At 33.2% G+C, this 25,066-nt stretch overlaps 1 protein-coding gene across 1 annotated transcript; it reads right to left on the reverse strand.

The window, feature by feature from the left end:
• Positions 1-186: 186 nt before the first annotated feature.
• Positions 187-23,642, reverse strand: LOC145331703 (serine/threonine-protein kinase Nek5-like). Its single transcript, XM_080176513.1, has 13 exons — positions 23,506-23,642; positions 22,059-22,139; positions 21,088-21,146; positions 20,809-20,854; positions 20,274-20,359; positions 19,530-19,589; positions 18,598-18,670; positions 18,073-18,168; positions 17,598-17,661; positions 16,924-17,000; positions 16,205-16,297; positions 14,979-15,068; positions 187-1,087 (listed from the first exon to the last, which is right to left on the reverse strand). The coding sequence occupies exons 1-13, from the start codon at positions 23,578-23,580 to the stop codon at positions 1,010-1,012; spliced, it is 978 nt and encodes a 325-aa protein (XP_080032639.1). The 5' UTR covers positions 23,581-23,642; the 3' UTR covers positions 187-1,009.
• Between the last annotated feature and the right edge of the window lie 1,424 nt (positions 23,643-25,066).

Raw genomic sequence — 25,066 nt, forward strand, 5'->3', positions numbered from 1 at the left:
ACCCAACTACTACAGAAATCATCATGCAAAGTTTGAAATCGATAGGACAATTCTAACATGCCTAAATTAACGAATAAAAGCTATCTATCTCGGACGGACGGACGGACGGACGGACGTACGGACGGACGGACGGACGGACCGACCCTAATTATAGAAAAGCTTCGCTTTTAAAAACACAATCTTTCTTCGTAAATCCAAACCGTTATGGTTATGTAAATATCATACTTGGGTTTCTCGGTTAAAAGTGAGCTATTTTTGATTTTCAGAAAAATATGAACATTATAAAAAAATGTCAGTTTGACCTTCGAGTAACGTTTGATCACATTGACATTTTTAATAGTTGAATAGATTTTTAGACAAAATAATATTAAACAAAAAAAAATAAATTTCGTTTATATAATATTTTCAACTTTCAGTTGAATCACATTGGATAACAAGAATTATTTATTATTTATTAAAACAAATATAATTTATATACAATATATTAAAACAAGCATAAAACATGACTGTAATTAAATAAGTTTTTAGTTATCACAGTATCTTTAAAGTAAAATTATGAATATGATTCCTGATATAAGAAAGTTCAAGTCTAAAAAGTTATAATGCATCAAGGATTTTAAGTGATGAGACGATTTGATTAATATACACTCCCAATTATGACAAACAGAATTACTCCTTCTAGATGTCATTCTCCAAGGTTCCAAAGATTTTAAAGACGATTTTAAAACTTTGGGTGCCAGTCTTATGTCCCATCACTCACTGCAAGAAGAACCGAGAAGACGGACTGAAAAAGTTAGAGAATCTGTTTAAGAAATCTAAGTATAAAAATAGACCTCTAAAAAACTATCCCATATACATATAAAAATCCCGTATGCTTTGGAATTTTAGAAAAGTTTTGCTGATAATTGTAACAGGAATCAATTAGGGTTCGAAGTGTTGTTGAAAATGTATCTTCTTAATCCATATGTCTCCTAATTTTATCTGTTATATTTGTTGTTGCTTGACTGTTTCATTGATTGATAATTCCAGAACCATATCCACCATCTGCGCTTCCTTGAGATCCAACTCGAGTTCGACTCTCGTCCTCCTGAAAACAATAATTATTATCATCATAAGAACCATATACAGGGCGACCACTCCAAAACCAAATAAATATAGTATTTTTATAGTATATTTTTTTAATCCATATAGTATATATAGTATATTTTTTCTTACTCATATAGTATGATATAGTATCGGACTTTGTTTTATTTAGTAATACATCCTTATACTAAAGTAACAGGATGTCTGTGTGTCTGTGTGTGTGTCTGTACCGAAGGATCTCGCTAACCGCTGAACCGATCGGGTTCTCCTTAACAGGGTAGCTTCTCATAAGTCCCGGGAAGGTTTATAACTATTTTGGGGGAGGGTACCACCACCCTCCCAAGAGAAATGACAAAAAAATCATAAAAATTTCAAATTTAGAGGAGACTTCAACGTCAAATAAGGTGGTATCGTACATAAAAAATTAACTTTAACAAACAACAACATTTAAAGTGCCACTAGAGGCCTCTAGGGGCGTAGTATATAAATCTCTTTGATTATTAGGCTAGGTATTAATATGAGTCTATAGGTCATTAGGGATAAAAGTTTACTTTTCGGGTAGAAATTCACGTATATTTAATCATTTTTTGGATAGGTCTCCAGGTTCAGGTGCTGCAGGCTAGCTGGAAGGTGGTTTCTGAACAAGTAAAAAAAATTTAAATTTCTGTTTGAAGAGTTAGAGATCAACTTATTAAACAAAATATGTATCTTTATGTTATTAACATATCTGAAGAAAAAAATTAAAATTAGACTCCAATTTATGGTCCTGCAGGCCTCCAGGTTCACTCTGGACAGGTGAAAAATTCAAATTTCTTATTAGAATAGTTAGAGGTCAACTTATAAAACAGAAAATGCATCTTTTTGGATGTTATTAATATAACTGAAGAAAAAATTAAAATCGACGTCCAAGACAGACATATGTCTATTTGAAATCAATCCAATATATCTTTGACGATGGAAATTTGAAACTCACGGGTCAATATTTCTCAAATATTCCCCCTATTTATGAACTGTCCAAAGTCGTTTATAATAATTAGGGAAAGGGTTGAATTTGGACATGAAACATAAATATTAAAATCTTTTCTAAATTTTTACGATCCTGAAAGTTAATATTTACTGATATTTTCCAATAAATTTTTTCGTTCCGTCAAAATTTGGAAAAATAGCAAATATAGCTGTCTAGAAAGAACACGAAACCTCTACACCTAATATTTTCTCAGTGTTTTTTTTACTTTTTATACAATTTTTTTTTAAAAATTAAATATTGATGAGTTTTTTATTTTTATAGAATGAATTATAAAAAAAATAATATTGGTTGATTGGTTTTTGCGATATCAGAACCATATCAGTTGTACTTGTAAACAATTCAATAAATATGAAAACTTAGATATAAAATTTGTATAATAGATAAGACTTTTAAATAATTTATTCTCCCCTTTCTTTATTCCAAAAATCTCGATTTTTCTTTCATTGTCATATCCTAGTATTTATTATGTGTATTTGTATTGTGTGAGTATGTGTGGGGGAGGGGGTTGTAAACAACTTAGGAGATAAGACAATGGATGATAATCTTGTTATCCTTGTTTTATTTAGATTACATTTAATAGATGCCTATTGAGTATAGGACATGTCAAAACATAAATACAAGGATATTTTAATTGGTTGGTTAAAACTAGCAGTGTCTTCACTTTTTAACCAAGTGAAAATTTTAAATATTACCATTGGGTATATCTAACATTGGCTCAAATAAAAGTAAAATTTAATTTTTGTTTCTATAAATGCTCATATTTAAACTTCCTATTGCAAAGGATTATGGGGGTGGGGTGTTCACAGAGATTTTACCCCCCCCCCCCCCTATTCAATTGAATATGATTTACTTTACTACCATTCTCCGACAAAATAAAAATAGAAGGTGAAACAAGGACTATAAAATCTAAAATAATACATTTAGATAGTTCTTAGAAGCGAAGCTCCTCTATATAAGACAACTAGCGGCTTCGCCCCTAGCCTCTAGGGGCTTTGCCACAAGAGATGACAACAACAAAAAATTCAAAAAAAAAATAAGAAGAATTAAAGAAATCTTCTACAAAAGAAATTTTCTACAAAAGAAATCTTCTACAAAAGAATTCTTCTTCAAAAGAATATTTCTACAAAAGAATTCTTCACCAAAAAAAAAAAAAAAAAAAAAAAAAAAAAAAAAAAAAAAAAAAAAATGGGGGGGATTTTTTTGTTTTTGGGGGGGTTGGGGGTGTCCCACCCCCCAAGAAAATAGCTTAAAACCACCGCAGGACCAATAGGTATATACCCTGAAGAGTAGAATCCATTCGGTTCAGTGGTTACCGAGATCTTAAGCTTCAGACGGACAGACGGACAGACGGACAGACAGACGGACAGACATCGTTCTACTTTGTATTATAGATGAGCAAAAAATTTATGATAATAATTAGGGGAGGGGGAAGAGTTGTGAAATATTAACTTTATGAAAACAGAAATATATTTTAAATTAAAATTTTCCATGACTCTATGAGTCTATACATGTTTGGCGTGGGGGGGGGGGGGGGGGTAATATTATAAGAGATTAAGGAAAAGCTTTTAGTTATCTATCCAATAGGGGTAGGTAGAGGGGGGAAGGGTCATATCATACATGTAAGATGATATGGGAAGGGGTGTTAATTATATCTACTGCTGTTAAAAACAAAGCTTTTCTATAATTGGGGTTGGTTTCACATCCGTCCGTCTGTACATCTAGAACAGATAGATTAAGAAAGTGGAACAACTTTATAATATTAACTTATAATTCTGTTTATACTTATACATTTATATTCTGATTATTCAGTTCTGACAATCTACAAGTGTTACTGTTTGTTTGTACTACTGATTCACTTTTATGGATGTTGTCATCCTTGTTGATAAACCCTCCGATTTCCTTTATTTGGCTAAAGTTAAACAGAGTTGCCCCCCCCCCCCATATTCAATTGAATATGATTTACTACTATTTTCTGCCAAAATAAAGGTAAAAGGTAAAACATGGACAATAATAGTTATTTCTTTCATTGTGTTATAAACGGCTTTCCGCGGATATAGAATGTACAATTATAAGATTAAAACCAGTTTTTTTAGCCCCGAGGTGCCGAAGAAAAAAACTAATTCTATATTCTAATCTCCCTCCCCCCCCCCCAAAAAAAAAAGTTGCTCTTAAGAATTCATTTGTAGTTCAGGAAGGGAGCAGAGAAAATAAGAACGGCTTGCTTTTTTCCTATGCCTTGTAAAGTAAATCATATTCAATTGAATATGGGGGGGGGGGTTAAAAAACCCTGTGATCACACCCCACCCCCCATAATCCTATACAATAGGAAGTTTAAATATGAGCATTTATAGAAACAACAAGGATGACAACATCCATAAAAGCGAAGCGCTGAACTGGTAGGACAAACGGACATTAACACTTGTATAGTGTCAAAATTGAATAATCAGATTATAAATGTATAAGAGTTGATGCAAAATTGATTATAGAGTTGCTACGCTTTCTAAATCTTACCTAATTACTGCAGGAATCACCATGCAAAGTTTGAAATCGATAGGACAATTCTAACATGCCTAAATTAACGAAAAAAGCTATCCGTTATGGACGGACGTACGGAGTGACGGACGGACGTACGGACGGACGTATGGACGGACCGACCCTAATTATAGAAAAGCTTCGCTTTTAGACAAATCACTCAAATTAAGCAAAGAAGACTGTATTTCAAATTGGAATAAAAACAACCTGCATGCCCATACAATTCTCCTAACCCAATTTTCCTTCAAACTGTTACAAAATGCAGGGCAAGAAACTAATTTTATCTCTGATTTTCTTGAGTTTTTAATAACACAGTGATTCCTGTTTTTCTGATTAATTTCTAGCTACTAAGCTATGTTGATGTAAATAAAAGTCTCGTACTATAATATGTAATTCTGTATGTATATGTCTTTTCTTTATGAAATACATATCTTTAAAACAAAACAAACTTTCATGTGAGACAATGTTAGATATACCTTTGTAAGAATGTGTTTCTAAGGACCAATTTTTAAAAGCGAAGCTTTTCTATAATCAAGGCCGCTCCGTCCTTTACTGATATCTCTTATCATAATTTTCTTTTCTATAATTGGGGTTGGTTGCACGTCCGTCCGTCTGTACATCTGGAACAGATAGATTTTTTAGAATTTTTAGAATTTAGGCTTGTTAGTATTGTTCTATTGTACAATTTAGAAAACATAGCAACTCTATAATATTCACTTATAATTTTGTTTTTACTTAAACATTTATATTCTGATTATTCAGTTATAACAACAGACAAAATACAAGTGTTAATGTTTGTTTGTACTACCATTTTGCTTTTAAGGAAGTTGTCATCCTTGTTTTTTTATCTCTCATTTTATTCTTAATCCTCTCCCTCCCCCAAAGAAAATATATGTTGTTGACCCGTTTAAGATGACCCCTTCTTAAGTTACAAACCCCTTCCCCCCTATAATCCTATTATAGTCAATTTCATCATCGATTCGTGGGATAACTGTTAAAGAGGGGGGGGGGGGGTGAAGTATTATCATGAGAACTTCATAAAAAGGAGGGAAATTTAAACAGTATAATGTAATAATGGAGCATGTATGAGATCTAAAGGGATATGACAATGGCAGATATATTGATGTACAACCCCAAAGATGATACACAAAATTACCCCTTCTGTAGATTACAATTGGTGGTTGAAACGTTAAGACACTTATTGAACTAACCAACCATTATTCTTCAAAAGTCCCCAAAGTTGTTCGACAAAAAAACTTTGTGGACAAGTGTAATAAACAGCCCAATGTCGTCTCCCTCCCTGGTATAATATAATAAGGGAAGATGTATGTAGCCTTGATGTGCATAGGTCTTACAAGTTTTCACCAAAAATTTTAGCTTTCCATTTTAAATAGTAGTCAGGAAATTTATGTTTCCCCTTAGCCATACAGATGGACAGACGCACCAAGTTATTTCTAGAGTAGCTTTGCTAAAAAAAATATAACATTAAATGATATTTAAAGATTTTTTCATAACAAATTGTTATAACTTAACGAGGGCTCTAAAGGGATAAGATAATGGCAGATATATTGATGTACAACCCCAAAGATGATACACAAAATTACCCCTTCTATAGATTACAATTAGTAGTTGAAACGTTAGGACACTTATTGAACTAACCAATCATTATTCTTTGAAAGTCCCCAAAGTATGTTAGACAAAAAAACTTTGTGGACAAGTGTAATAAACAGCCCAATGTCGTCTCCCTCCCTGGTATAATATAATAAGGAAAGACAAATGTAGCCTTGATGTGCATAGGTCTTACAAGTTTTCACCAAAAATTTTAGCTTTCTACATTAAATAGTAGTCAAGAAATTCATGTTTCCCCTTAGCCATACAGATGGACAGACGCACCAAGTTATCTCTAGAGTAGTTTTGCTGCTATAAATATAACATAAGATGCTATTTAAAGGTTTTTGTATAACAAATTGTTATAATATAACGAGGGATCTAAAGAGATGAGACAATGGCCGATAAATTGATGAATATCCCAATTTATGATACAAAATGTAGATAACAAATAGTGGTTGAAACAGATGGACACTCAATTTAATCACCCAACCAATCACCCAATTCATTAAAAGTCCCCAAAGTTGCTAAGCTAACGAAAAGAAAATGTTATTATAAACTTTAGAGACTTTGGTTTACCTCGTAATTACCTCGTACGGGCGGAATTACAGTCAAGGACCTTATCAACTTGATGTACTGTCCAGGTCCTGGTCCAGCAATCCAGGAGAACTAAGGATGACTTTAACGCACCCTTCTCTGTCCAAACAATATTAGGTTAAGTAACATCCATCAGACAACCAACTCTCTGTGGTGCATGACCTTTTTGTGAGAAGTCCCAACTGTGCATGGTAACAAGTTGCGCCTGTTTTATATAAAAAATAAAAAACCTTCATTTTATCATAAAACGAGCAAAAATATGTTAATATGTTAGAGATTTTTTCATGCTTAACAACTTTGCTTTTATATTTTGTTTTGAAAAAATCATTTTAAAACCGGTTTATTTGGGCTTGAAAATTGATGTACCTAAAATCGCATATTTTTTTGTCCAAAAATTTAAATCTAGCCTAAAACCTGCCCAAATTGATTTCCTCTGATGGTATATGATAACCAAACATAAAAATATAGTTTTTAAAAAAATCGAAGGCTATGAAAATTTTAAGAAGAAAAAAAGCACAGTACCCTACCTTAACATTTAAAAAAATCAATTTTTGACCAACTTACGTAAGAGATAAAACAATAACCAATGATCCTAGAAGGCTAATTTTTTTATATGTTGTACTCAAAGCAATTCCTAACAACTTTGCTTTTCTATAAAAGTTGAAAAAAATCACGCTAAATATCATTTTTTTCCTTCGTAAGTTCGTATGGTTTATAAATTTCTTTAAAATGCAAAAATCTAATATTTTTTATTTAGCGCCTATATGAATGCTCATCTGTCATTGGTTAATTTGTTTACCGCTGAAATTTTCTAAATGTTAGCGCCTCTTCTTATTGTAGAAACTAGAAATCTTTCTCATTTGTATTTTGAAGCTAGGGAAATCAGAAAATTGCTTCAAAACATCCCAAGACCTAAACAATAAATTGAATTTTGATTGGTTGATTCATTATAGTGTTGTTTCTCTTATAATATTGTACTTTGTTGTTCCAGGAATCATTATACCAAAAATCAGATCAATCGTATAATTAAATCACATTTGTTGTTAAAAAGTAGAAGAATTAACATGTTTGAAATGGACGTACTTACATTCTGGTAATGATTATAGAGTTTCTCAATCTTAACTAACTACTACAGAAATCACCATGCAAGAAATATATAGGACAATTCTAACATGCCTAAATTAACGGAAAAAGCTATCTGTCTCGGACAAATGGACCGATTCTAATTATAGAAAAGCTTCGCTTTTAAAAATCAACTGATGTTTAACATTATATTAAATTATATGAAAATAATTTTGTCTTTAAAGAAAATGAACAATAATAGTTATTTCTCGTATCGTATTGTAAACGGCTTTCCGCGGTTATAGAATGTACAATTATAAGATTAAAACTCGGGGCTAGTTTTAATCTTATGATTGTACATTTCTATATTCGTAGAAAACTCGATATAATACGATGCTAGAGATAGTTTTTTCGTATGGATGAGAACCGGTTCCTATCCACCGGATTCGAATGAATCCAAGAAATTATATTAAACTAACTAAGAAGCATGGAAAAATAATCATGGTAATAACTTTAGTAGTTAGGTACGATTTAGAAAGCGTAGCAACTCTATAATCATTACCAAAATGTCCGTACGTCCATTTTAACCATGTTGATTTTTTTACTTTTTTAACAACAAATTTTTATGTGATCTAATCATCTGATTGATCTGATTTTTGGTATTTTGATTTCTGATTTTGATTAATGAAAAAAGCTATCCATCTCAGACGTACGGACGGACGGACGTACGGTCCAACCCTAATTATAGAAAAGCTTCGCTTTTAAAAATTTAAACTTATAAAATCATTATTCCATCGATACGAGTCAAGGCGAAAATTAGATTAATTTAATATCCCTCCCATATTTCTTTACTAATACAACAACAGGAAGTTGAGGTTTTGATATGAGCAAGGGGTCCAACCTTACTTTTTATAAAGCAGGGCTTTTCTATACTTAGGGTCGGTAGGTCTGTCCTTTTAACATTATTCTGTATTTAACAGTTTTACAAAAAAATAACGTATAATTTTGTCAAAAATAATCCAAAAATATTATGCTTAATTTGTTCTGACACTCTACAAAAGTTAATATCAGTCATTCCATTTTAGAGCTTCGCTTTTATGGATGTTGTTATCCTTGTAATTTTCTCAAAGTAGATAGTGTAAAAAGTAATGATAAATAATTGGAGGGGGGGAGCAGTATTTTTAATTATCCTATTATATAAAGTAGTAAGCGTTTTTGTCTGTCCCGAAGGATCTCGCTAACCGCTGAACCGGTATTGTTCTCTTTTACAGTAAAGCTTCTTACAGGTCCTGGGAAGGTTTTAAACTTCCCCCCCAAAATATTATTTTTTTACTCTTTCAAAACTTAATATTAAAATGGGATGAGGTCGACTTTTTCCCCTCCTACCTTAAGTACCCCTAGAGGCTTCTAGGGGCGTAACCGCTAGTATATGTATATTGTAAAACTACAAAAACATGTGTTAGGTGTGATTGGGAGAAGGTTGGAACAGACATCATTCTACTTTGTATTGTAGATTGTGGGGGAGGAAAACTTTTACTTTTATTTATTATCCCTTCATTCTTCTGGGTTAGACTTAGGAGTTGACTTTCCAAACTTTCGAAGCTACTCTATATTTTGAAATGTCCTTCTGTCTTTCTATTTTTGGTGTTTATGGTCGGAATATCAAAATAAGCATAATTTAAATGTACAAGTGTACATCTAAATCACATTAAATGACCCGTGTATACATGTCATTCCCCCCCCCCCCCCCAAATAGACGTCATATTGTAATTTGATAATTATAACATGACCTCCCCTCCCCTCCCCCATCCTTTCATGCAATAATAGAACAAGGTTGACTAGATCCAAAATCATTGATAGAAATACATACAACAAGATTATTTGTGTATTGTAGTTTAAGTTATTTAATCTAGAGAGTGACATATTCATAGAAGGTAATTTTGTGTATCATTGTTGAGGATGTACATCAATTTATTGGCCATTGTCTTATCTCTTAAGAACCCTGATTTTTCTTAATATTGATTGCAAGATATTTTGACTTTTAGACTGACCTAACCTAGTTATAGAGCAGCTGTGCCACTAAAAAAGGGGAAAACAATTAGTGAGCAAAACTTAAAAGGATTTTGTTTCTTGTAACTAAAATTTGTTAGGGGAAGGAGGGGAAACTTACTAACTTACTAGTAGCTTCGTCCCATGTTCCTAGGGATATCTTATATTTTATAGAGAAACTAGCTTAAAACCTGACCATTGATATTATTTATCTTCTCAATATTTCAACTACATACTACTTAACTTTTTAATAGCAAAGCTATTCTACAATTCTATAATGTATAACTCCTAACATTCGTCTATATTGGGATATATTTGGGATTATGGAGGTTTGTAATAGTATTTTTTATAAATAACCCCTTTTTTTTTTTGGGGGGGGGGCATTAACCCATTATCATCAAAGGGAATAAAAGGGCACAGAAAATAGCTTAAATCTGTATATATATATATATATTGATCCATTTACAAATAGAACACTATGTCTATAGATTTATCTATCCATTTATCTCTTTATTTGTTTAAAGTGTTAATTATCCACCAATTTTATTCATTTTTTAACTTTCAATGTCTAAACAGTCATAAAAAAAAGATTGTAACAAGGATGACATCATCCATAAAAGCAAAGCTCTACAATGGTAGGAAAAACGGACATTAACACAATATAAATTAATTAATATAAAAGTTGAAGATTATAAGTAAATTTGTTGAAAAACTGCTTAGATACAGGACAATACAGAATATTGTTTAAGGACATGCTTTTATTTTTAAGACTTGATTAAATAGATGCTTCGCTTATAATATTGTATTTTGTTGTTATAGGAATCAGTATTCCAAAAATCAAAACAAAATTAGTTGTAAAAAAGCTAAAAATCAAAATGTTATAAATTGAATTTGAACAGATTTATTTGTCTTTTATAGTAAAAAGCTGAGTAGATACATAAATTGATAGATAGGTAGATAACTAATTTAGATATATAGATAGATATATAGGTTGATAGATAGATAGAAATTTGTAGGATCTTAAATAACATACACTAATACTTTCATACGCCTGAACTAGATATATAGATAGATTGGTAGATAGATAGATAGATGGATAGATAGATAAAAAGGCTCCAACATTACAAACCTACATACACACACACTCATATGAATATACAGTAGAGAGAAATATAATGTGTTAATATACAGGAAGGTTAACTTAGTTTTTAATTTGGAATGACCCTGTTTCGGGGAAGGTGACATTATTAAGCCAAAATGGAATATAGTCCAGGCTCATAAAATTATCTATACACACAAAGACACACACACACATACCTACACGCTCAAACACATACATACATACATACATTGTTATTAAACTAAGCTTATCTAGCTTAATCAGTACTCTCCCCTTTCCTCCTCATCCCCCTTCATCTTATATTGTTAGTGAAAGTTTACAGAGTAAGGAATGCCTCCGAGAGTTGGTGGGTTACTTCCCGTTCATTGAAACCTTATCGTCGCACTTCTTACCCTCCCCATTTCTTACTTATGGGGCTCACAAAACAAAACAAATTTTATCTATCTATCTATCCATGATTTATTTTCACTGTTTGGAAAGAAAAATACAAAAATGTAAAAATGTTTAAAATAAGTCCGTTAAAAAATTAAATACCCCATACCCTAACTGAAGGTTAAATATTGTTTTTTAACAATGACAAACATCATCACAGCATGATTTAAATTCTATTATATAATGTGGTAAGCTTGTTTTGCCTGTTCATCTCATATGCTTTTACTTTACAGTGAAGCTTCTTATAGTTCCAGATAATTAATTTCATTAATTTCATAGAAAGAACCTAAAAGTCGAATATATTTAGTAAATTTTATTTAGGAATTGTTTAACGAACATACTTCATTTAAGATTGCGTGATTTATTTCGAAATAGAAATATAAAACGTAAAAATTTATTATTTTTCAAAATCTTCTATTTATTTACGAAGTACTTCGTAAATAAATATTAAGAAATTTGAATATTTAGAAAAATAGAAATAGGGAGGTATTTTTGAACGAACGGAGAGGGGAATAAATATCCTATTTTTGAAATAGAATTCTTGCACACGTTAATTAATATTCCCCAATTTCAATATTTTCATATCTCTAAATTCCCTTCTAAATTTTCTCGAAATACGATACGTTTAGGGTTTGGAATACTTAATATTTTAAATATCTAGTAGACACATCATTGGTCCAAGATCTGGTTCTGCAGGCCTCCAGGTCCACTCTGGACAGATAAAATTCAAAGGGGGGAGGCGGATGTGCCACTTTTTGAAACCAAAAGTAAAACGTGGATGATCTCAGCGCATAAAAGAGTTATAACTCTAAGATTCGGCACAGCAGTTGCTTTTATGGTGAACAATATTGAACTGTGAAGAAACGGCGGCGGAACCGCCGTTCTCGCCGAAAATTGCCATTTCCCGCCGATTTTTTTTCCGTTTTTTCACCAAATTAGACAGTTCTCAATCATCGTAGATAAACTTTTTTTCTAATAAAAATTTCCCTTATATTTTCAGTGATGTCATGTCAATATTTAAAAAAAAAATTGCAAAAAGTGTAAAATCTTACAAGTGTCAAGTAAAATATAAGCAAAATTATTATAAAAAAAAGTTTATCTCAGATGATTGAAAATTGTCTATTATGGCGAGAAAAGGCAAAACCAAATTTCGGCGGGAAACGGCGGTTTTTGGCGGGAGCGGCGGTTCCGCCGCCATTTCTTAACAGTTTCATATTGTTCACCACAAAAGCAACTGCTGTGCAGAATTTAAGAGCTATAACTCTTTTCTGGGCCGAGATCATGCACGTTTTACTTTTGGTTTCAAAAAGTGGCACATCCCCCTCCCCCCTTTCTTGTTTGAAGAGTTAAAGGTCAACGTATAAAACAAAGTATGCATCATTTTGGATATTTTTTTTACACATTTGAAGAAAAAAAAGACATTTAGCCTCCAGGTTTAAGTGCTGGAGACCCTCAGGTGGACTCTGGGAAGGTAAAAATCAAACTTCTGATTTGAACAGTTAATGGAATATTTGTTAAACAAAATGAGCTTATATTTGAATGTTATTTATATATTTTAAGGAAAAAATAAAATTAGCCTCCAGGTTTAGGTGCTTCAGGCCTCCAGGTGGACTTAGGTTAGGTTAGGTTTTAGGCTAGGGAGCCGAGCGCTGCGGCTAGGCAGGCAAGGGGGCCGAGCGCTGCGGCTAGGCAGCCTAGGGAGCCGAGCGCTGCGGCTAGGCAGCCTAGGGAGCCGAGCGCTGCGGCTAGGCAGCCTAGGGAGCCGAGCGCTGCGGCTAGACAGCCTAGGGAGCCGAGCGCTGCGGCCAGAGATCATAGTTCGCTGTCGGAGGGGGGGGGGAGGTGGAAGAACTCAAATTTTCAAAATTGAAAAAAAAATTTCTAAAAGGATAATACCGGTTAGTTTATTAAACAACATAAGCATCTTTTTTAGATAATATTTATATGTTTTAAAGAAAAAATGACAATCGACCTCCAGGCTAGGTTAAGGTGCTGCAGGCCCCAGCTAGATGGACTCTGGACAGGTAAAATATTATGTTAATATATAATAATATGTTATTATTATCCAAATAAATGCATATTCTGTTATATAAATTGACCTCTAACTCTTCATATAAGAAATTTGATTGTTTACCTGTCCAGAGTGGACCTGGAGGCCTGCAAGACCTGAACTTGAAGGCCGATTTATATATTTTCTTCATATATGTTAATAAGATCAAAAAATACATATTCTGTTTTAAAAGTTGACCTCTAACTATTAAAATAAAAATTTTATTTTTTACCTGTCCAGAGTGAACCTAGAGGCCTGCAGGACCTGACCCTGGAGGCTAATTTTCATTTTTTCTTCAGATGTTAATAACATCCTAAAAGGTGCATATTTTGTTTAAGATAAATTGATCTCTAAATCTTCAAACAAAATTTTTAAATTTTTTTACCTGTCCAGAAACCACCTTCCAGCCTGCAGCACCTGAACCTGGAAACCTATCCAAAAAAATAATAAATCAAAGAGAACTAATACCCAAAAGTAAACTTTTATCCCAACTAACCTATAGTCTCACAATAAGACCTAGCTTAATAATCACGGAGTAGGCGAAAGTGGCAAAACTTTTCGCTCCCTTAAGTTAATTCTATGAAAATAACTGATATTTAAAACATAATCACAAACAATAATATATTTTCAGGATTTTCTCAATTACTGTAGAGCTTTATGCATTTTTGTCATATCACAATATTTTTTAATGGGTTATTTTAGGTTAAGTTGGGTAAGTCAAAGGTTAACGATTTCCCCTCAGAGATAAAGCCCCCCGCAGGGGCTAGAAATAGGAGAAAACCTACTGAGAAAATAAGACAAAACGCTCCTTCAGAGGCGTTGTCTCAAAACTGACAATATTCGTTTTTGTTATTTAAATTTAATATCATATAGTATATATAGTAAATTTTGGTCAAATAAAGGTAATATTATATAGTATATATAGTAAATTTTTGTCATATAGTATGATTTAGTATCCAAACTCATCCTATATAGTATAAATAGTATATATAGTATGCAGTGGTCGCCCTGCATATATCTATACAAAATAAGAACGCAGGGTTGTATATTTTGGACGATTTTTTTTCAAGGGCGGCAAAATATTTCCCCCCCCCCCCAGGGTGTCATTTTGGGCGGGTGCTTTTGGGCGGGCGGTTTTGGGCCGCCCAATATAAGGTTCTTTCGGGCAGTTTTGGGCATCCCCCTTTTAGGGGGAGAGAAAAAGGGCAGGGGGTTAAAAAAGAGGGGGGGCCTATTTTCTGGGTGATATCCTTATACTAAAGTAACAGGATGTGTGTCTGTTTGTTTGTGTTTCTGTGTGTTTTTTGTACACTGATCTTTTAAACTAGGGTCCATTCGGAGGTTTTTGGACATTTTCTGCGTAAAAATATATAAATTATCGATAATTAAATATACCGATAACAAAAGTTTACTATCACCTTGCTTGATTGTGATGAAATTCTTTCTCTTTCATTTCCAAGTTCCGCGGTAGACTTTAGATAGCTAACATACTTCAAATAGGCTTCAACCTACATAAATATTAACTCAATGTAAACATTAGAGTAAAACACTATAGGGAGAAAGTGTCAGATAACTGTATTCCCCTATCGCAATGACCTTTTGCCGACTCTCAATTGGGTATTTGAAAATAAACCAATGGAAACAGGAGTATTTAACAGCCAAGTAACAGAAAACAATTTTCTAGCAAACGAAAAATGTTAATGAAAATGTGGGAGGTAGTTATCTGTAAATATACACCTATACTATAGATCTGTTATGTAAACAATATCCATAAGTACCGAAATAAGAAAACAGACAAGCAAATGAAAGGAAAAATTGAGGATAACAGACACAAACATCAGGACATAATGAGTTAGAGTATGGATGCATTTCTCAACAGAATCTTCACATGAAATTTCGGATCTACTGCAGTTCACGATAAAATATTGCTGGTAACGCAATTTTCCAAAAATCTATGAATTTTAAAGGCTGCTAGCTGCCAAACGGCTAAACGTACAGATCATGCCAGCACACTGTTTTAAGCGGCATAAGAAGGCCTACAAATAATCTGGAATAGGAATAGCCATAAATCAATAATGCATAATTATCTCGCAGTGCAGAGAAATGCGCGAAAAAGACATATTTTACGCGTTTTTTCTTCAGTGAAGCTTTCCCTGTGCATCATTGGATCTTGGCTATTCCAGATTATTTGTAGGCCAATTCTTATGCCGCTTAAAATGGTGTGCGGGTATGATTTGTACGTTCAGCCGTTTGGCAGCTAGCAGCCTTTAATATTCATAGATTTTTGGAAAATTGCGTTACCAGAAATATTTTACCGTGAACTGCAGTAGATCCGAAATTTCTTTGAAAACAGTTATAAAATACATTTTACATAAAAAGGAGGGAGGCGGATGAGACATGTTTTGTAACCAATACTAAAACACAAAGACACTCAACAACAAAAAACATGAAATTTCGCATGACATTTGCTTTTATTACGTACAACGCGGAACTGCTGCTGCCGCAAAAATTTCCGCCATTTATGTCAATTTTTAGCCTTCCTAAAAACTTATTTTTATCAATAAAATTGGTTTAATTCAAAATCGTTTAATTGTACATCAATTTATCGTCCATTTTCTTATCTCTTTAGAACCCTGGATCCTACCTCTTTCTCTAGGGTGCTACAGGAAAGAAGTTGTTCCACGGAAGGTCTTCGCTCCGGCACAGGTCTCAATAAAACTTGTACTAAATCAGCCAACTAAAACAAGATATTTCTAATTCTATAGAACATTAATGAAGCAAAATATTTCCATTACAAGCTTGAATTAATATACAAAACTTTGAAACTTAGCATCGGATATATTCCTCATGAAGATTGCAGGGGTGCTTATTCTGCAAAATTGACCCTGCTAAGAGGGGGGGGGGGGGGGGGGTTAAAAAATAAAAATATGTTGTTGGGGGAGAAAAATGAAAAAAATTAAGAGAAATCAGAAATGAAAACATTTTATTCCATTTTTCTCCCCTCCTTAGCGAAAAAACTAAAATAATGTGTGGGAGGGGGGATAACAAGATTGTAATACATTATTTTTTGCTCATTAATTTAGTTATTTACTTTTTTGGGCCGCTTAAGGTTGAATATCTTAGTCCTAGTATTAGGCTTCGCTACTTAAAATTGTTTAATCCTTGTTTCATTAATGATTATCCGCTAAGATCTAGTATTGAATAAAGTAGTAAGGTTTTTCTGAAAGGGTTGCACGTTTCAAGGAAACCTGAAATGTCTTGTGATGGTTCTAGGTTATTTTCCTGGCCTTAACCGCCTATCCCCTGAGGAAATGGCGCAGCCGCTAGTTGTTAAACAATTTTTTTTCATTATATAGAAATTACCTTAGTAGAATAATTCTTGGAAATAGGTTGATAGCTCCCACGGCAGATGGAATGAATAAGCGACACAAAATTTTCATCTACAAAATATTAGTTTCATCAAGTCAGGTTAGGTTAGATTGTATTGGGTACTAAGTAGCCTTACGGGGTTAGAGCCACCCACAGCCTGTCCCACTTAATTTTCAATTTTTCGAGGGGTTATCCGTGCACAACATGCACTTTGGGTGGAAGCACCAAAATATAAATGTCCCATTCACGGACCTTACTCCTACATTTACTATTATTAAATCTAAAAAAAATAAAGAGCATCAATTATATTTCAAATTAGTTCTTTGATTTAAACGATCCCTAATATAAAGTTAAGTAAATTCGGCATATTTACCCCAAGTATCTTGTAGACACATAGACCCCCCCCCCCCACTCCTTATTTCTAAAAATAAGGTAGGGAGATAGTTTTAGTTTGTCTGTTTGTTGTTCAGCACTGCAGAAGTAGGTCCACAAAGTTTAGGCCCATCGCAGGGATTAGGGACAGGAAAAAGGCTACCCACCCATTATCAAATTCTTTCATATTAAAAGAGGAAAGAGGGCCGGGTTCAGTGCTCGACAAGGCATTCTGAGGGCAATTTTAAAACTCCTTTTCATTAAGCTCTCAATTAGGACTGAATTATTATAAATACCAGGAAAGGCAAGTTTGAGGGCACACAGCTCGTACAGAACACAACCAAGTGACCACATGTCTGACTAATATACAGAGTTAGCTAATATTCCAACCAATCTTACAGTATTCTTTCATATAATAGTGATGTTTATGTATTCATCTGTATGTCGCTTAAAATCTCGCAAATTCAGTGGACGATAAATTGATGAATGTTTTTAATTCAAATGGCAATGTTAAGCATTGTTTTTTTTGATCAAACGAAAGAGTGTGTTTAAATTCTATTTGGGTACCAGAAAAACTTTAGTCAAATGTCTCCTATTCCCTACTAAAAAAACTCACCCCACCCCCTTTCCAAGTTTATATTCCATAGGTTACAATTCGAACTCATTATGTGTAGAAGGAAAAAAAGGCTTGTAAATTTCACAAAGCTGTATTGCTAAAAACATGTTCTCTCTTGTTCCAATTTATAGGTAATGATGCTAAAAATGTAATTCCTTGTGATTGTATGGCTTGCGTTGACAAATCTCTGGGGAGAGGTAGTGAGGGGTACCTATAGCTGTATGCGCTAGCTCTCGAGTGTTGGCCAAGGACTAAAATTAATTACATATAGGAGTGTATATTCTGCAGAAGATTCCTTTTTCCCCTGCTGAAAAATATTTTATTTTTTCCCCTCCTCGTTTTTTCCCTAAGGAGAAGTAAAAATAGAAAAATATATTCATATTATCACCGCCCCATATATTCTTTTAGTTTTTTTCACCAAGGAGGGGGAAAAAATGGAAAAAAATGTTTGGAGTTTCCTTAATTCTCCCCCCCCCCCCTTTAGCAGGGTCAAACAGCCAGAATATACACCCCTGTATTGGGCAGCCCCGCAGGATTATGATTACCCACAGGGTTTAGGCATAGGAACACCCCACCCCTTATTAAATTATTTTTTTTTAAATGTGGGGGATGTTCAGTGCTATGCTTCGTTATTCTTAATCAAATGCTTTGATTTTATAAATAAAAATAAACAATCTCACCTTGGAAATACCAAAATCACCGATCTTGATAATATTTTGTTTGGTAATAAAGATATTCTGTGATTTGAGATCCCTGTGTTGAAATGTTTAAAGTAAACTATAGTCTCAAGAGCTTTAAAATCATAGTAGAGATTATGATATAAAGGGGAAAATGGATATAGAATTTGTCAAATTAGGTTGCTACTATGTTCCTCATTGATTGGTCAGTTCGATCCTCCAGTAGTAGGGGAGTGAATTGTGTAAAGGGGGTGGATTGGTTGTATCGTTATATTAGCAAGCTGGAAATAGCATAATAAGAGTGTATGCAAGAATCTCTTACACCATCCACGTATTCTATATCCATTGGAAGACGACAATTGAGATAAAACTACCAATTATGATAAACAAAACTATACGTGAAAAAGTTTGGACCACCATAATTTGAGCAGTCCTTACGCTGATATAGAGAAAGCAGGATTGCGGTATAAGTATCATTTAAGTTCAGGGGTGTATATTCTGGAAATTTGACCCTGCTAAAGGGGGGACCGGGGAGAGGGTCGTAAAAAATATGTGGTTGGAGGGAAAAATATAAAAATTAGAAGAACTAAAAGTATTTTTTTCCATTTCTCCCTTCTTTGGTGAAAAAACTAAATGAATATGTGGAAGGGGGGATGACATAAATAAAATAAAGAGTTCTGAAAATATTATTTCATTTTATCTCCTTCCTTGCTGGAAAAAACTAGAAGGGGAACAAAATAAAAAAAAATACAGCAGGGGAAAATTAATCTTGTGCAGAATATACACCCCTGAGCAAAATTATGCCTTTGTAATGAAATAAAGAAAAACAGATTTCAAATAGTTAATAGAAAATTATTTCTAAAGAAAACGACACCTTACTATTTCTATAGAACATGTTTCTTATTCATAGTTTTACTGAATGTTTAAACATTTGCCTGTGTAAAATATTTTTCTTGTGAATATACTGGAGACCAAAGCTGATTTGAACTAGCCAACTAAACACACAAAATAGTATGAAAAATGCATCCAGGACAGCGCAGCAATAAAATCCCTTGTTAGGGCTAATCGTATAGGAAAAATCCGACCAAGTTAGTGGTAGAGAAAGTATTCTGTAAAGTTGAATTACTTTAGATTAAGCTTTTATTGAGGGGGTGAGGGGGGGGGGGTAACTAGATCCTTAAATAATTTTGTTTTATTGAATTAAATCACAAGTGACAATAAGATTTATGAACGAACATAAAAAAAACCATGCTATTGAATAAATGTAATGAAATGGGTGTATATTTTCATTAGCCCCCCCCCCCCCCCCACCCCTATTTCGTAATTGTACTATATTAATTGGAGAGAAAAATGGGGAGGTAAAGAAATTCAACTTAGTTGGGAAACATGCTCCCCTGTGTGATGATACAAAATAGGGCCAACAATGACAATAAAAAGTCACAGACGAATTATAGTCCCCAAAGTTTTATTATAGCGTTGTCTTATTCGTTGAGTTAACAACTTTGGGGACTTTGGTCAATTTTGATTAATTGGATCATTACGTTGAGTGTTCAAACAATTCAACCACTAATTTTAATCTACAAAAGGATTAATTTTGTGTATCATCATTGGGGATGTACAACAATTTATCGGCCATTGCATTATCCCTTTAGATCCCTGATGAGAAGTATAAAACTTACTCTAGAATAGTTTTCTCAGGAAAGAATTGTCTGTATTGCTCCCGCTGTTTCTTTATTAACGCGGCCAAATCTCCACCCTCAGCAAACTTGAATATTAGAAAGGATTTAAGAATTAAAAATCTAGTGACGTGCACCATGATTCACCAGGGGGGGGGGGGGGGGGGTTACTATTGGTGGGTCAAACAAGAAGAATTTTGACCCCGTTCTGCCGCACCTCACTGATTAAAACAATCATTCTAAAAAGGGTGGAATTTTAACTTCTCGAAACGGCTGATAACAAGGTATTGTCACAGTCAGGCCTTTATGGTTGGTCCTAAGGCAGTCCATTGATTGCACAACCTTTGCTGATGATGAGTTGCGCTTGAAAATAACTTCAGCAGCTAAGCAGTTATATAACAAGAAATGCCATTCAGAGTATGCATGACTGAAAAAAAAGCAAACTTCTAACCTTTACAGCTAGGAAATATCAAGTTTATTAAGTGACTCAGATTGAGCATAGTTATAGAGTAGCTGCTCTATTATGAAATTAGATTACCTCCATTATAATAAGTATCTGTTCATTTAGCTTATTTTTGTTCATTCTGAATCAAAATAATAATAACTTAATCCGTTTTCAATTAAAGTTTGAACCAATAAGGTTCTCCTTAACAGTGTTGCTTTTTGCAGGTTCAAATAAGGTTTATTACATTTTAAGGGGAAGTAATATGATAGCTATATAATTCTCTATTAGTTTCTCATAATTATGATGAAAATGTCTTATCTGATTAACATGCCTGTCCTTGATTAAATTATAATGTAATAAAGTTATTATTCCCTGTAGGCACCAACATATCTGATAATGTTCAAATGGTTGCAACTCGATAAAATACTAACCTAAACATAATTAAATAATTAAACAAAACAAAAAGAGGTGTTGCGGAGAGGGGTAAGTAGCGAGAAAATAAAGTTAGGCGAATATTAGCTATATTACGAATAAGAAGAAAAACCACCAAAGGTAGACAGATTCTGCATTGAAAACGGCCCTTAAGTTATAAATACCCCCCGGGCCCCCCCCCCCTCTCACTTAATTTTCGACTATTTTGGTAAGTTTGACTATAGTATGGCATTTGACAAAATTAGTGATGGCAATCCGTCGAATTTTTGGGCCGGATTCGGATTCCGGATTCTTAAAGAATCTGTCAAAAAAGTGGCAGATTCCTTGCGGATTCTTATTTTTGGCGGATTCCGGATTCGGATTTCGGATTCTAACAATATTTTAAAAGGATTTTTTTTTAAATTTTAAAAATTAAGTCCTACATATGTCCTAAAAATCAATGTTCTTGGTGTCCTCTATAATTCACTTCCGAGAATCGAACCAGATTTTAAAAGATATTATATATAATGATGAAAATCTTTGCCTTCAAAGAGGAGTTGAAAGAAAAAACTCAAGACGCTAATTTTAGCCTACCAAATAAGAATCCGGAATCCGCTATTAAAAAACGGATTCCGGATCCGGATTGCCAATCCTAGACAAAATATTAAATAATTTAAAACAATAATAGCTATATATATTATTTAGGACCAATATAAAAATACTAGAAAAGTGCAAAAAACGAATAGGGCTTTGTATTCGAAGTAGTAGGAAAAGTAGGAAAATAGCCAAAAACCATGCAGAAACCTATAAGAAGCTTCCATAAGATAGAGAACTCAATCGGTTTAGTATTTATCGAAATCTTGGGCTACAGAATTATTTCTTTATAATATAGGATTTCATCATTGAAGCAACAAAATAAACCAAATCTTTACCTCATTTAAACTTTTATCTTTATCCGAATCATCCCATCCACCCGTGTTCATCTCTTTCATAACATAGTGACGCTTGCTAACCTAACAACAAATATATTACTATAGATAGAGCAAAATTAACATCATCTATAATACAGAGTAGAACAATGTTGGTCTGTCTGTCTGAACCAATTAGGCTCTACTCTTCGGGGAATTTACCTACTGGTCCTGTGATGGTTTTAAGCAATTTCCCCTAAATTTTATTTTGTAAAACTAAAATTTAAAATGGGGGTGGTCGACTAACCACTAAATTTAGATTTATAAAGTCCTCATTCACTATTGGGGCAAAGCCCCTTAAGGCTAAGGGTAAAGCCGCTTATCCTTATAATAAAGTAACTGGATGTCTGTGTGTCTGTACCGAAGGATCTCGCTAACCGCTGAACCGATCGGGTTCTCCTTAACAGGGTAGATTCTCATGGGTCCCGGGAAGGTTTATAACTATTTTTGGGGAGGGTACCACCACCCTCCCAAGAGAAATGACAAAAAATCAATTTTTAAAAATATTTGGGAGACTTCAAAGTAACATAAAGAGATATCGTAATATAAAGAATTATCGTAGAGACTTTAACAAACAAAAACATTTTAAGTGCCACTAGAGGCCTCTAGGGGCGTAGCCGCTAGTATTTCATAAAGCGATAAAGATTATTGCAAATATGCAAACAAAATTCGTCATTTGTATAAAAGTACAACCCAAAAAAACTGATCCTTAACAATATATCTCTAATAAATAGGCAAGAAGTCTGTCAGTCTGTCGCACTAACCGCTGGGCAATTATGGATCTCTCATCACAATGAAGCTTCTTGTCATAGGTCCATTAAATGGTTTACATTTGTGATTTTTAAGGTACAGCTCTTTACAGACTATAAGGGCAAATAAAAGGTGACAAAATGCTTTTAATAAAATTGTTAAATAAACAAAAAATTATGGAAGTAGCGGGGTTTGTCGTATGTTTACTGTAGCTTTTAATAGGGTGAATTTAGGTTAGGTAAATGTTAATGATTGCCCCGCAGGATTGGAGCCCCACACAGGGGCTAGAAATAAGAACAAAAGCTAATGTGAATATATGACGAAACCCGCTACTTCGTTTCCTTTCAGTTTCCATGATCCAAAATTAATAACTATATACCTATACAGTAAAAATATATATTTTTAAAATTAAGAATTCTAAATATAATGTAAGATTATTAAGAGCTACGTATTTATTTATAACAAACTGATTAAATCCACTATTGTTAACTCCAGGCTTACAAACCTGGGGTTAAATTCATGACTTTAATTCAATATTCATGGATTTAATTGTCTTTAATACGATGTTATACCTGATTTTTCAGTATGACTGAGAACCGGTTCTAATTTAGCGGATATTGATCGTTTTCGAATCCAAACTGAAAAAAAATATTTAATATACCTTTGAAACGACCAGCCATGCCTCGCCAAACGTTCCTCGTCCCAAAATTTTTAATTTTTCGTACTTTTCACCCATTTTTATTGTCAAGCATTTTTGATTTCTGAAATCTGAAAAAGAGTTATTTTAATAATAATTTACATTTTAAGTTCACTTTCGTAATTTAATCCAACTAATTAAAATAATTTTAATAAAGCCTTGTAGTTATTGATTTCCACCTGCTACGAATTAAAATTGTGTAATAATGACTCAGTCTCCCAATTCCAAGAAAACAAACACGCAAGCAATTACCTACGGACAAACACATCGACTGTAACCCAAGGGTGCGCACGGTTTTCTGGCAACCAAACGGCCAAACACACACACACAAACACTGCCCAGTCAACAACACACATATGCGCGCTTGATTCAAATAAACAAACAAAAGAAGAGTATACAACTTTATTTTATCGATATTTAATTTTTCAGTTTTTAACACTACAAAAATTATACATATATTAAAGTTACAGGATGTCTATCTAACAGTTTGTGTGTCCGCCAAGATATCGTAAACGGCTAGAGGGTCGAATTTTAGAATTTGTAGGAAAGTTTAATTTAGGGCAGGTTTTAAGTCATTTGTATAAGTGTGGGGGTAGTGATAACTCAAACCCTTGAAGGTATCACCCCCCAAAAAATTTCGCGTCGTAAAATATTTTCTTTTATATCGACCAATCTATTAAACGATAAAAATAATATACTAAAAGTTGGTAACTCTTTTATGTCGGCTTTACAAGCAGAATATTGTTTGTAAACAAACAATCAAATGAAGTATGTGTACTTATTTTCCTGAGGAAATTGCTAAATTTTAAGTCAATAATCATGCTATTAAATAAAATTTAATATTACTTTTTAATAAGAAAGTTGGCAACCATGCTCATGTGAATTTCAAGATGGCGGCTTTCTTCCTATCCTTTATAGATATAAAGGACTAGTTGAATCAGACATTCCGCCGCGTACACACGCAATTAACCCACCCCCCCACCCGAAATCATAAATAACATTGACGCAATAAAAAATTTATTTGAAATTGTTAATAACATAAGAGTTTTTAAATTCATGTATTATAATTTATATAATATGGAAGATGTTTTAAACAAGATAAAGGATTATAATAAAACAAATGAAATATTATATACATTATTATACATGAAATAATTATCTTTAAAGTGATTCATTATCAGTATAGAAATTAATTAATATGTGAAGAGTATTTGATGTTTTGAATTAACAAACGAATAGAGAAATATCATAATAGTTTCAATGAAATTAGAAATTAATTTTAACATCATTTGAATATTTAATTAACGAATAGTTATTATTTCTCTATGTGTTTTTTAATTTAAATATGGAAAACTAAGTTCAAATTAAATAGTGATTGTTGAAAAAGAATTTCAGTAATATTAAAATGAATAAAAATCCTAAGAGAGGGAAAGAAATCCCTAAATTTGAATTGATAAGGGTTTAAACCCTGGCAGGGTATCGAGTCCCTAATAGTAGAATTGTAAGGGTATAAAGTCCCTAGGAT

This window comes from Acartia tonsa, chromosome 11 (genome assembly GCF_053477335.1).
Source record: "Acartia tonsa isolate MP-2025a chromosome 11, ASM5347733v1, whole genome shotgun sequence".
NCBI classification, from domain to species: Eukaryota; Metazoa; Arthropoda; class Copepoda; order Calanoida; family Acartiidae; genus Acartia; species Acartia tonsa.